This window comes from Dipodomys spectabilis, unplaced genomic scaffold (genome assembly GCF_019054845.1).
Source record: "Dipodomys spectabilis isolate Male_0828 unplaced genomic scaffold, ASM1905484v1 ptg000197l, whole genome shotgun sequence".
Classification (NCBI taxonomy): domain Eukaryota; kingdom Metazoa; phylum Chordata; class Mammalia; order Rodentia; family Heteromyidae; genus Dipodomys; species Dipodomys spectabilis.
In genome coordinates this window covers 17,508,235-17,522,422 of record NW_024870874.1, presented here as the reverse complement: position 1 = coordinate 17,522,422, position 14,188 = coordinate 17,508,235, and the positions used below count along the sequence as shown (strand labels likewise).

Sequence of the window (14,188 nt, the reverse complement as noted above, 5' to 3'; positions counted from 1 at the left end):
CATAACACAGTCAATAAATATTTGGGCAAAGCTGTTTAGTTTTGTTGGGAGTTAAAAAAAAAAATACCTCAAAGACTAGTGCTTGGACCTGCTGAGTCTTAAAATCTTAGGCCTTAGAACTTATCTAAGAATCAAAGTCCCTCTTGTTTCTCCCTCTCCCAGTACAAGGACAGGCTTTCTGCAATTTGCTTACGAACTGAGCCTATCTGCCAAGTCAGAACACAACTGCGTTCAGTCTTTTCACTGAAATTTTCTCAAAAAAGACTAGACTCATAACACAAAAAGAGTGAACCCTGACAACAAACCTAGAGGCTTGTTCTCTATTTTGATACCACAGAGAATCATTTACAATCTGCTATCTACACTGCAACCCAGAAGCCTTCATTACAAGCTACTGTATGTTCTCTAAGCCCATTGAGTTTTCCTAAAAATCATTTACTATTTTCCTTAAAAAACTGTATTCCCCATCTTTTCCTCTACTGCAGTCATGCTGAGTTAGTGAATTATCACACTTCTGTGATTATCCCCCATGTATCTTGCTCCTTTTGAGTATTACTATATTAGTATGACTTTTCTCTTGTTTAATGTCATTTGTCAGTTTATTTCATCGAATCTTCTAAGTGCAAAGGAGTCCCTATATCCTTAAAATTTTATTGCTTGTCTTACAGATTAGTAAAGAGCTATGTCATATAGCAAGTCATATTATAGATCAATGAATATAAATTTGGAGTGCTTTATTTACTACTTAAGTTATATGGAATGTTAGCAGTTTGATATGACTTTGAAATCAAGTTTATTTTAGGTGATAATCAACTTTCCACACCAATGTATGTATGCTAATAAGACAGTAGAGTTGTCAGCTTTGTTCAATTTAGACTGTCAATCAGTTGGTAAAACAACAGTTCAAGCTATTGAACTACAGGGGCCAGACAGCATTTCAGTTCCCAAAGCATTAACATATTTATAGCTTATAGTTCACTGTTCATTTTTGAAATTTAAAACTTTTTCTAGTATTTTATAAGAATGAATTGAAAATAAAAGTATTTTAAAAACCTACTAGTATTACTAATCCAATTAAAATAATGTCCATCAAGTGATCCAGAAGAAAAAGATGTTTGACAGTAAATTTAACCAGTTAAAATGCAAATTAAGCCAGGCATCGGTGGCTCACACCTGTAATCCTAGCTACTGAGGATGCTGAGATCTGAGGATCAAGGTTCAAAGCCAGCCTGGGGAAGAAAAGTCCGTGAGATTCTTATCTGCAACAAAACACTAGAAAACCAAAAGTGGCACTGTGGCTCAATCGGTAGAGCGCTTGCCTTGAGCTGAAGAGCTGAGGGATAGCACCCAAGCCCAGAGTTCAAGCCCCATGACTGACCCCCCCCCCAAAAAAAAATGTAAATTAAACGCTGTGGAAATAGCTTTAAAAAATCACATAAGTGGGAGAACAATGGAAGGGCTGATACACACCAAAATGCACTGTACTTACAAACTGATTTGAATCAAAACACCTAAAGGTAATTATTTTTAATGGGAAAAAAATCACATTAGGAGCTATGAAGTTATTGACTCAAATCTTTTTGACTATTCTTTGAAACTGGATTTGGGCCCCGTTAAGTATTTTCTCCTTGTCAGCTGGTACAATGTTAAGCTTTTTATTTCACTGGAGGGGCCAAGAGAGTCAATCCCAGGAGTAAGGGTCTTCGCTCCTTGATACAAGCACGTTTGCCCTGCATAGATAGCTTCTCCAGTTCTGAGTTCCTTCTGTCAGGTCTCTTCTATCCTGTGGCTTCCCACAAGGCTAACACCTATTTCTTCTCATGTTAGAATACAGAGCATATGTGGGTATTTTTACAAGTTCAGTCTCTTGATATTCAGACCTTTTTTAAAGTAAATGACACGATCTGAAATGACCTTCAATTCAGAGTAACTTTCCTTCTTTTATCTATATATTTATTTATTTTTGGCAGTCCTGGGATGAACTCAGGGCTACTTATGGCTAGACAGACAGACAGGCCTCTAGGGCCTTGATTCCTGTCAGAAATATACAAAGTTGGGATCGACCAATGTTAGGTTTCCCATTAAATATGATGACAAGCATGTTACAATCACCAGCCTGATTTTCTTCCACTTTTTTTCCTTTTTCTCTTCTGAATTCTTCATAGACCTGAGATATAAAGCTACTATATACAGACTACTTTGAACAAAATGAACTCACTAAAAAAAGGTGAAATCAAGTCACCTCATTAACCACATGTTCTGAAGATGAGGAGTTAGAATCTTCTGGATAAAGGCTAGCCTCTGTGTTCACCTTTTTGCTAATATTTTTCCTTAACTTTCTTTTTGGTCTAAACCAACTAGTAAAAATGATTGTACCTACAGGAAAAAAAAAAGTATCATTTTTGTGGGGTCCTCAGCAAAGACTAGTATTTTGGACCAGTGTCTCCAGACTATTACAAGATTCTCAGGTAAGATAAATTTCATTTCAGTCAAATAAGATTGAAATATACTACTGTCAGTTAATGGCTGTAAGCTTTTCTGTTCAAATATTCCCTAAATTAGTTTTGAAAATGTATGCATATCCTTATCATTTTTAAACTGCAAGAAAAACTTTTCAGCTTATAATTACAAAACTTGCAATTTCAAGTGTACATTATTGTTCTTAATCAAATTAAAAGCAACAGAATGAAAATATCATTTTTTATAATGCAATCTTTCTATACAGTCAGAATTATTTGTTTCTCCTTTAAACATCCCACATAATTTTACCTAATGAAATATATACATTTATGCTGCAGATTTTTCTTACTGTTCATTCTGTATGGCTTTCTGAGAGGAAAGGATATAATTAATTTTTTTTGGTCCTAAAAGGGATTCTAAGAGATTTAAGAAATTTCATCTATTATACTGTCAGTATCTTATAACAAGCAACACAAATGTATTATAAACTTTAACAGATGGTTAAATACAGAGTAAAAGGGTGGTAGAAATTATTCCCTGCACACACATGGGCAATACTGATGAACTATTATACCACATGTACATATACAGGTAAATACTGCTGCCAAAATAAAATGGGATTCATCATCAGGTCTATACTCAGAATTGACAATACTACTGGGGAGCAAAACTACACTTCTGAGTAGCAAGGGTCTAAGCCATGAGCAAATTCCCAGGCAAATCAATTTTAATAAAAAGAACTCATGAGCCGGGCGTCAGTGGCTCATGCCTGTAATCCTAGCTATTCAGGAGACTGAGATCTGAAGATCATGGTTGAAAGCCAGCCCATGCAGGAAAGTCCGTGAGACTCTCATCTCCAATAAACCACTGGAAAACCAGAAGTGGCACTGTAGCTCAAGCCGTAGAATGCTTGCCTTGAGCTGAAGAGCACAGAGAGAGTGCCCAAACCCAGAGTTCAAGCCCCATGACCTGCAAAACAAAAAAACAAGGGCTGGGAAGGTGGCTCAGTGGTAGAGCGCATGTCTTGCATGCCAGAGGCCCTGGGTTCGATTCCTCAGCACCATATAAGCAAAAAGAAAAAAGCCGGAAGTGGCACTGTGGCTCAAGTGGTAGAGCGCTAGCCTTGAGCTGAAGAACTGAGGGACAGCGCCCAGGCCCAGAGTTCAGGCCCCATGACCGGACCCAAAAAAAAAAGAAAACAAAAAACAAAACAAAAAAAAAAAAAACACAAAAAAACCCCACATGAACAAGACCCAGGAAACTGAATTTTTTTAAATCATTTTGCCCTATAATCAACTGAAGGTCTATATGTTTATCCCAGGGATAAACATGCACTGTTTTTTTTGAAGATGTTCAAAATGAGATACTACAATCCAAATTTGGTTTTAATATTTGAAACTTTTAGTTTGCTAAGCCATAGACACTTTATTTTTTCTGCTTAAAATCTTTGATAACTCCTCAATTTCCAAAAACTAAAATTCAAACTCACTAACATTAGACTAACATTAGATCAAGTTTTCTGTTTATTAAAAAATAAAAAAGCAAATCATAAAATCTCTATTTTTTCTCACTTAAATTTGTTACTTGCTAAAATGAAATATTTAAAACTTTAGGCAACATCAAAAAGCATTAAAAAAAAAAAAAAGCTGTGGGCATAGCTCAGCAGTTCTGGCCTTGCACGAACTAAGCCTTGAATTCAATCTTCAGCATCACTAAATGGGGGAGGAAAAAGGGGGAGGAGAGAAAGCAAAGAATAATAAGGATGAAATTAGATCAAAAAAGAAATCATAGCTCATTTACCTCTTTTAAGAAGTTTCCCTTCGAAACCCTAACCTTCAACAGATGCAAAATCCTCTAAATTGCACTTCTAATTTCGGTAGCATTTACTGCTTTTTCCATTCCTCTGAATTTAGCTTTTACTATTTTCTACTGAACTCTTGTATGTATGTATGAATAGTGCACCATAAGAGATTTTTCTCTATTATTTTCTAACATGGACAGTCATTATGCTGGAGTTAAGAGGCACTCAACAATTTGTTCATGGTAAAGATAAGCCAGAAATCTGAAAAGTCATCATTAGTTGCAACTCAAATATCATAGTACAGCAATAAAAATAGAAATAAAAAAACCGCTTGACACAGAGTATCAAAAAACTATTAAAGATGGAAGTGTTTTTGTTAATTAGCATACATGAGTTATATGTAAACAGGGGATTTTACTGTGACATTTCCACTCATGTTTAATGTACCCAAAACCGGGACAAATAAAAGCAAATAAGAAATTGATGTTTATAAACCCTAATGAATCAGTATTTTTTTTTTGGGGGGGGGGGGGTCGTGGGGCCTGAACTCTGGGCCTGGGCTCTGTTCCTCAGCTCTTCAGCTCAAGGCTAGCGCTCTACCACTTGAGCCACAGTGCCACTTCCAGCTTCTTTCTTTTTGCTTATGTAGTGCTGAGGAATTGAACCCAGGGCCTCTGGCATGCAAGGCAAGCACTCTACCACTGAGCCATCTTCCCAACCCCAGTAATTATTTTTATCAGCTGAAAGAGTTAAATACTTTAAACTGAGTAAAAAAATACATGTATGTTGTTAATGAAACAAACCTTAAATATAGATACAGCTATCTCCCATCTGCGCCCCCCCAAAAAAACTTTTAGATTTATAAAATGTTGCAACATTTGATCAAGATAAAAAGTACTTACAGAAGAAAAAAAAATCAATGATGCTCAGAAAAGAATCATAACTCATTAAAACTCAAGATGCTGAGCCAGGCGCCAGCAACTCACACCTCTAATCCTAGCTACTCAGGAGGCTGAGATCTGAGGATCACAGTTCTAAGCCAGCCCAGGCAGGAAAGTCCATGAAACTCTTACCTCCAATAAACCACCAGAAAACCAGAAGTGGCACTGTGGCTCAAGTGGTAGAATGCTCACCTTGAGCTGAAGCGCTAAGGGACAGCGCACAGGCCCAGAGTTCAAGCCCCATGACTGACAAAAAACTCAAATTCTAATTCTCAATCCACCTCACAATAAATTTCCTTCATCTTGTCTTTATTTTTCTTAAGTTCTAAGAATTCCATACTAAAAACACAGTAACCCCATTGTCTAATTTCAGGTTAAAGAAAGAGAAAGGAAAATAAAGGACATCTATCAAGTTAAATGGTAGACTATTTTTCAAATGTATGTGATAATAAAATCAAAATTCATGTAAACGCTATAATAATGCAGCAAGGCACCGATGGCTCACCCCTGTAAACCAAGTTACTCAGGAGACTGAGATCTGAGTATCACAGTTCAAAGCCAGCCAGGGAAGAAAAGTCCATAAGAATCCATCTCTAATTACTCAGAAAAAGCTGGAAGTGGCACGTTGTAGCTCAAGTGGTAGAGTGCTCGCCTTAAGCACAAAGAGGCTCAGGGATAGCGCCCAGGCCTGAGTTTAAGCACCAGGTGGACCAGCAAGAGAAAAAATTTTAAGTAGGAAAAAAGGAATGGAAGTAGGAAAGTCAAATAAATTATTGATAGCAATGTCACTTTTGAATAAGGAAAGCATTCTTAAGGTACATCTAAGAACCTCTGATCAAAATATATACTCTTGGCTATACACCAATAGTTCTCATCTGTAATCCTAGCTAGTACTCAGGTGTCTGAGATCTGAGGATGGTGGTTTAAAGCTAGCTTAGGCAGGAAAGTCTGTGAGATTCTTATTTTCAATTAACCATTAAAAAGCTGGAAGTGAGCTGTGGCTCTAAGAGCACCAATCTTGAGTGGAAAAAGTTAAGGGACAGCACCCAAGCCCTGAGTTAAAGCCCCAGTACTGGAACACCTCCCCCATTCCCTGCCTTCCCCCCGCCCCCACCTCATGCCTAAACTACTAGGAATACCAAAATTAACTTATGGGGCCCAAGAGTCTGTCTACACAGCAAGAAAATAAACCAATACCTTTTATATAACAATTCACCTCATAACCAATAACATGAGTTCAAATTTCCTTCTAAAAGGCAATCTTTCTCATTACTCATAATAGTCAAAGAACAAAAACAAACAAAGCAAATTAAGAATGTTTAAGTGTCCAATAATAGGAGAACAATAAATTCATTATATGGACTATAAAGTACCCAAATGGATATAAAAGAATGTAAGGAAATTCTTATAATACAGACTAAGTATTCCTTACCCTAAATAATTGAGTCAAAACTGTAACAGATTTCAGGGTGTTTCAGATTTTGGAATATTTTCATAGCATCTACCAGTAAAGAATTTCTAATCCAGAAATTCCCCAAATGCTCCAAATACTCTAAAATCTGAAAGTTAAGATTCTCAAAAAGTTCCAGATTTCAGAGGCTTTCAGATTTCTGAGTTTCAGATCAATGATTCTCAATGTGTGTATATAATTAACAAATAGAGGACAAAAGTAAACTGGAAAAGACATATAGATATAAGATCTAGAACGACATATCAGGATAGTTAGTAATCTCTAGATAGGAGATTTGTTTCTGTTGGATCAGTACTTTGCAAAAGCTCTACCTATAATCTCTTTTGCAATAAAAACTATTCTTAAAATTACTTACTAGGAGTTGAAATACATTTACCTGTCCTGGTTGTTAAATTTCACTATACTATCTAAGCAATTCAGTATTATGTAAAGATCATTTCCTATTAATGAAATTACCTAATATGTAAAATATTTCCAAAGGGCCTTCCAGTTTTCATATTAATACATTAAAACCTTAAATATCAAGATAAAATGTAGCTGTCTTTCTGTCACTTGCTCTTCTAACTTTAGAGAGCTTTTTAATCTATATTCCCAAGTAGGCACCTAACACAGTCATGTAAAATACTGAAGTGGCAGGGTATTGGTAGCTCATGCCTATAGTCCTAGCTACTCAGGAAGTTGAAATCCAGAAGACTGGAATTCAAAGCTAGCTTGGATAGCAAAGTCCAAAGAACTCCATCCCCAAAATAACCAGCAAAAAGATGAGCTGCAGGCATGACTCAAGTGGTAGAGCATCAACTGAGTAAGCAAGCAGAATACTCATGTGGCCCTGAGTTCAAATCCCAGCACCAGCAAAAAAAAAAGAAGAAAGTAAAATACTGACACTGCTTAGCTTTTCTAAGAGAAGTTTGAAGGTCCAAGAAACCTCTCTTATACTTTCGACTCCCAGATGTAAGCAAGTTAACCAGTTCTCTGAACTTCCATTTCCCTAGCTTTTGTAAAATATAATTAGTTTTTGTGAAAACTTAATGTAAGACATGCTAAGAGCAAAATGCCTGACAAACATTAATAGCTCAGTAAATGGTGGGGCATTTTTGTTTTTCATCATAGTCACATAGTGCAACAGGTTTTAAATGAGAAGTTGCCAAGCCTCTTGAAATCTATATAACCTTGAGTAAGTAACTTACAAGAAAAACAGAAAAGCACTATACTTAGGACCATGGGCTGTGGAGCCCTACTCCCTGGGTTCAAACCTTAGCTCTATATTCTAAGCAAGTTTTAATTCTCCATGTTTATGTCTTCATGTGGAAAAAAAAATTCTTCACAGGACTATGTGACCATATGAGTTAAACATTTAAAAGTACTCATAACAGAGACAGGCATACAGAGTATGTAAGTGTTCACCATTTTTGTCATTAGTTTATCATCACCAACTCATAGTGGTAGATTTCTGTCAATATTTGCTACTTCACGGGAAATTTCAACAAAAGGCTCTACCTAAAATGAGACCTCTTTAGCTAGTTCCTTAACAGGACTTTTACAAGATACAGCACTTGCCCTTAGGGTGATTGTAAGGCAACGATAAAAACAATATATATCTCATACTTGCTGTTATATGGTTATATTTGCTAATGGAAGTTCAAAACCAAGAATTTTACAAGTGACCATGGCACACACCAACCCACCAGACAAAATCCTCAAAGTCCAAATTACTCAATTACACTAAAAGGAAAAAGTTGTGCTTACTCTTCAATTACAGTAATTTAGTGCCTTAAAACAAAAACTATACTGCAGCTATCAATAGACTGTCACTGGGAACAAATACCGCATCCATCAATTGATTGTCAATGGGAATAAATAAGATAACAGTAAACGAAAAGTTTTGAAAATTGTCTTTGTATTGAATACTACCTTATCAACGTACTTGAGAAAACTATAGCAATAGATTTCTCCAATTTCAAATAATTACCGTCTAACTCCAAAACTACAGTTTTCAAACTCAAGTCAGGGGCCAAGATTTCAAGACAGAAGTCAAATTAAAGATTACCCACCTGCCCACATCCTTTCTAGCTTTGAAAATGTCCAAACTCAAACTCAAAGGGGACTTGTGATAACCACATCTCCTGCCTATACCAGAAGTTTACAGGAATGACAACCTGGAAATAGCCTAATTCAAGACCAGAAACATGTCTATACAGACATTAGACCAAACACTACCATCCCATTTTTCAAATGTCTGTGATTCTAACCTACATGTAGAAAATGCAGATTATTCTCAGATACAAAAATGAACTAGCCAAGGAAATAAAGGCCAAGTACTCAGGGCCACATTTCAACCTCAGCTGAGTGTTTACCTGGCTCACCCTCAAATTAAAAGCTGGGTTTCAGCATCAATCAGGGACACTGTCATGCAGTACCCATCAATAACCCATACAGGCCAGATCAGACCACAGGTCACTCACTCTTCTTCGAGCCAGATCTTTTGACAGCCTGATTATCAACCCTTGACCTGGTAACTAGCAGACTGGGATTGGAAGTCAGGAGTTAAGCTTCTTCTAGTTACAGTTCCATTGTCAGATTCTTAATTTGACCAGAGAAATTAAATCTTGGGAAATGTAGACAATATCTTGAAACAAAGGCAGGAAACTTCTCTGTGTGCGCACATCATATACCTAGTCATTACATTGGTGTAGCGATGTGTTCATAAACTTTATCTGTGAGTCTGTAAGAGGGTGGCCCATGGGACATGGAAACTGCACAGATCTGAGTAGGCCACCTTTCCCATCTGCATGTAAAATTGGGAGTGAAATCTAGTTCTCTAAAAGATAAAGGTTAAAAAAATTTGGCCGCCATAAAACGGAAGTTGTTGTTTCTTTAAAATTTTAAATACTTAAATCGAGGATCCCAGACCAAGGTGATGTTAGAAGGCAAATTCACCGAAGTTGGACTCTTCTGTTGATAGTTTCTGGGATGGGAGGCTGTTATACGCCTAGACAAATCCATCTTCTAATGAGCCAACAAATAACTGACTCTTCTGTGTAATGTTTTCTCCTTCCCCCTGTTTTTCTTCCCCCCTCCCCCAAAAAAAGTCAGTGAGTGAATAAAAGACAGCCCTCCACGAGCCAGGATTCCGATGGGTTCCACAACTTCTCAGCTTCGCCGGGACTCTTCCCACCGCTCCAGAGCTCAGCACTTTCAAGGACCCCTCCGCCCCCTCCGCCCCCTCCGCAGCGCCTCGGTTTCCCACTCGGTCCCCACCGCGATCACAGAACGGCCCACGACGCGGGTAAACCCTCCCGGGCCCGCCCCCGCCCCCTCCACCCCCCCCCGGCCTGCTCCACCGAGGGGAGCCGGGCCTGCACCCCGCTTCCCGGCGCCCGCCCCGGGCCGCCACACACGTCGCCGCCTCCCCGGGCTCGCTCCCGGGATCCGGGAGCCGGGGTCCGGGCTCGGCCGGGCGGACGGCGCGGGGGGCGGCGGGACTGAGACTCCCAAGGCCGCACGTCCCCCTGACAGGCCCCGCCTGGGCCTCTCGGGCTCCGCGGCCCTCCCCTGCACCCTCGACCCAGCCGGGCTCACGCCGGAGAGCGGGGAAGCACGAGACCGGGGCCTGGCACTCACTCGGGAAGGTAGGTGGAGGAGAAGGAGCTCCACTTGTGCAGCGCGTAGGGCAGAAGCCGGCACTCCGGCGCCGCAGCAACAGCCCCGCCAGCCGCCATCTTGTCAGCACCGTAGCGGCCGCCACCGTCCGCCGGGTCGCGCCGGTAGGCGGGAAGGGGGCGTGGCCTGTTCTTAAAGGGACCTCGTCCCGGATCGCTACCCTGGCTGCGTAGAGACCCTGGGCGGAAATGGGTAGTAGGGTTTCTCACGCTGCCCTCCTACATGACTGGCAGAAAATGGGTTTGGGGAGAGGTGGGCTCTTGGGGGGCTCTTCTGAGACGCTGAGAAGAGAATGACTTCATAAAAGCAGGAGTCAAAACGAAAGCCATGAACAGTATTAAAAGATATTGTGGTTATGGATTAGGAAGGGAAAATGAGAGGACCAACTTGAAGAATGGATGCCTTTGCGTTTCAAGTTTTAAAATTCATTAAGGAAACAGCACTGAACAAAATTGGAACGCAATGACTTCTGTCCTTCCCTTCTGGAGTTTTTCCTGGGAGTAAAGAAACGTCTTTGTCACTGAATTCCTGGGCCAGAAGGAGACAGGAAAAGGAAATGACAGCGTGTCCTCTGTTCTGTAACGCCATAAACATGTCTCATTCCTAAAAGTTCTGTAGGAATGACGTTCACCTACAAGGCAAAAAAAAAAAAAAAATCTTGCAGAGTTGAGTCGCTGTGTGTCATAGCTTATTTCCAGTTGGTAAATCTGCCCACAATTTAGTCCTTATAAAAATTCTGGGGCATTGGTGGAGGAAGAGGAGTCTCTTGTGTTCTAAACGCCATATGGGCATCGCAGCTTCTTATCACAGAAGGAACACTGGGTCCAAATATGTGGCAAGTTTAGATTATGCTTCTGTCAAGTTTATCAGGCTTATGCATCTTCTATGGCTTAGCCACTACAATTACCGACATATATGTCAATCATTGCCCAAGAGCTGGACTCCTGAAAGCCTGAATAGTATGTATGATATAGGAAAACTCAGCGACCAACTGAGTCAATAATTCTATTCTCTCTTATTATGATCATTAACCTGACCCAACTCCCTCTAGTCCTTTCCTGACTTCCTGTTTCCATTGAGGGGAATGTAACTGCCTCCCCCTGGATACCAGATCAAGAATACAAATAGGCCTGGCACAGTGGTTCACACCTGTAATCCTAGCTATTGCAGTTCCCAGCCAGCCTGGACAGGAAAGTTTGTGAGACTCATCTTCAATCAAACACCAAAAAGCCAGGGCTTTTGGTGTAACGGTAACTTCAGGGCTTAGTCTAAACCAAGCCTTGAAACCCTCTCTGCCCCCTATTTTGCCTAGCTAATTCTTGCTCATGCTTCAGATAATTTTGTTTATGGGCAATCTTTCCTTATCATCGATTTTGAGGTTAGTTGATTTTTTCCCCCTAATCTTTCCTTAGTATCTTGAGTTTTTCTTTCTTAGTTCAGCAAAGATTATAATATGTTTTAATTTCCTCTTTATTTTTTTGTTCCCAAAGGAACAAAGGAAAATTCCCATGAAGGTAGAAGTCATGTATATCCTGTTCAGAGTTGTATCAGTTAAGACTGTTGTACTCTCTACCAGTAGTTGAGGCTCCATATTTTACTGAAGAATGAATGAATCATTCCAAAAGAGAGCTTGGATTAGAGACAGATATTGCAAAGAAAAGAATGCCAAAACCTCTCCAAATATGTATTCCTGACTTCCTACAACACCAACTTCACAAATGGTTAACTAATTCAAGCACTCCTCTGTCAAGAAATGCAGGCCATATATATATATAGTGATAGTGAGTCTAAAAATATGGGTAAACAAAATTGAAGAGTATATAAGAAATTCCAAGCTTTGCAGGAGACTATTAGTAGCTAGATGCTGAAATCTCAAGGAGGACATCTTCATTCTCCTCTGCCTTTGGGGTATGACTTTACGTAATTGTTTGGAAGGATGGACAGAGAAGGCCTGGAAACCAACAGCAACTTTATAGTGTCTAATTCCTTTGCACTTCAAAGATAGGATCTATTGATAGTTACATGGTGAACAATGAGTCATTTTTCAGGAATTAGCAGCAAGTATGGTAACACCACAGCTCTACTAACCTACTCATCCTGTCATCCTCTAGTGGCCTTCCAGTACATCGGTCATATTAAGGACTTCTCAGAGAGAGCAACTGGTTATGTGTAGGGTTTTGCTTTTTACTCCCATGCTGGAAGAAAGACTTACTAAGAAGCAATAAGGTACCAGGCCTTGGTTTAGATGCTTATGAGAAGTAATCAGAAAAGGCCTTACCTTACACAGCTCACCTTCTTGTAGGGCAACATGTAAGACACAAGACAACAACTAATGGTCTATTTTAGTCTGTGCTAAGTGCTAAAAAGAGACTAAACCAGGGTAATTCTGAGACTGGACTGTGAAAGAAAGCTTCTCTGAAAAAGTAATGACTGAACTGATACCTGTACAATGGAAAAGAGCCAAGCAAGCAAAGGCTGGATTAAAAATAAAATTCCAAGCAGCAACTAGGATACATGCTTTATCCAAGGAGACATGGCTAGTCAGTACCAGAGCCAGAATTTCTGGTTCAAAAGCCTATTCTGTCACATCACAATTCTCAAGTGAGTTGATATATTGTAATAAATTTAGTAAACTTTAAAAGATACTGTCAACTCCTAATAAAGACCACCAAGGTTAAAAAGCAAAACAAACACAGCTGAGTTTATTTTCAGGCAAAGGTACATACCACTTGGCTAAAGGCAAAAAGCAAGTGTTTTTTCATTGTGAAGGAAGGGATTCAATAGTTGTTATATTCACTAGTGCATTCATATACTTTTGTAACAAAATACCTTGAGATGGGAAAAATGATTTAAAAAAAACCAAACAGAAATTTTATCCTCACAGTCTAGAACCTGACAATTCACAGTCAAAGGTACAGCAGGTCCAGTCTGGTAAAGGTCCAGTCTCTGCTTCCAAGATGGCTTCTTGTTGCTATGTCCTCTGTAGGGGAAGAGTACTGGTTCTCTTATGGTAGAGGAGAGGAAGGAGGAAAGAAGGGAGCCGATTTCTCCAGTCCTTTAACAAGAACACTAATCCCCATTCGTGAAGGCTGAATCTTCATAGCCTAATTATCTCCCAAGGCTCCATCTCTTTCAGACTGTTGGATTGGGAATTATGTTTCAATGTAAATTTGGGAGGGGATGCAAACATTCAATCCCTAACAGAAGTTTAAAATCAAACCCTGGAAATAGATTGGAATAAATACACGCTCTATACAACGGGTTAAAATATAACCTATAATTCATCGGTGAAGGAAAATAACCTTCAGACATAAAGTTATATAAGGCTCATGGTCTCTTTAACAGCTTTCAATGGTTAGGACAGATGAGGTACCATGTAGTATTGATCAAATTCTGCTCTAAATGTAAAAATAGTATTGGACAGATGAAGAAATGAATACTTAACTATGTCAGCTGCTATGTCTATGTCACATATACAACTGAGCTGTCTAGACTTGAACCTAGAACCCAAGTCTGAATCACAGTCACTTTTTTCTTAACATATTTCATGAGGAATTGTACAGAATTTTTTCATGTCATCATTTTTACATGGTTATCCTTCAAATCCTTTATTACTATCACATAGTAGGTACTCAAGAAATATTTCCTGAGTTTTATCTCTTAGTTTCTCCTGAATATCTTCATGTTAATGTCTAATTATGTTTCAATAAAGAAGTTAGAAGGAAGAAGTTGGTTGAAAGTCATCTATAAACTAGAAAACTGGACAGAATAAAGGCATAGAGGCTGCCTCTCCATGTTTTGGTCAGCAACTAAGAAAACCCACTAGGGAGATTGTAAATGTGAACCCACCCTATT

The 14,188-nt window shown here is 39.2% G+C and overlaps 1 protein-coding gene across 2 annotated transcripts in view; it reads right to left on the bottom strand.

Moving 5' to 3' along the window:
• The window catches only part of Mkln1 (muskelin 1), a 289,313-nt gene that overhangs the window by 101,813 nt on the left and 173,312 nt on the right, over positions 1-14,188 (bottom strand). Inside the window, exon 1 of one of the 2 annotated variants that reach the window (XM_042695878.1) lies at positions 10,295-10,410. The exons of the other annotated variant lie outside the window; for it this stretch is intronic. Coding sequence (XP_042551812.1) covers positions 10,295-10,392 — 98 coding nt within the window. The 5' untranslated portion in view covers positions 10,393-10,410. Of the gene's footprint in view, positions 1-10,294; positions 10,411-14,188 lie in introns of those variants that run through there. 2 annotated transcript variants of the gene reach the window in all.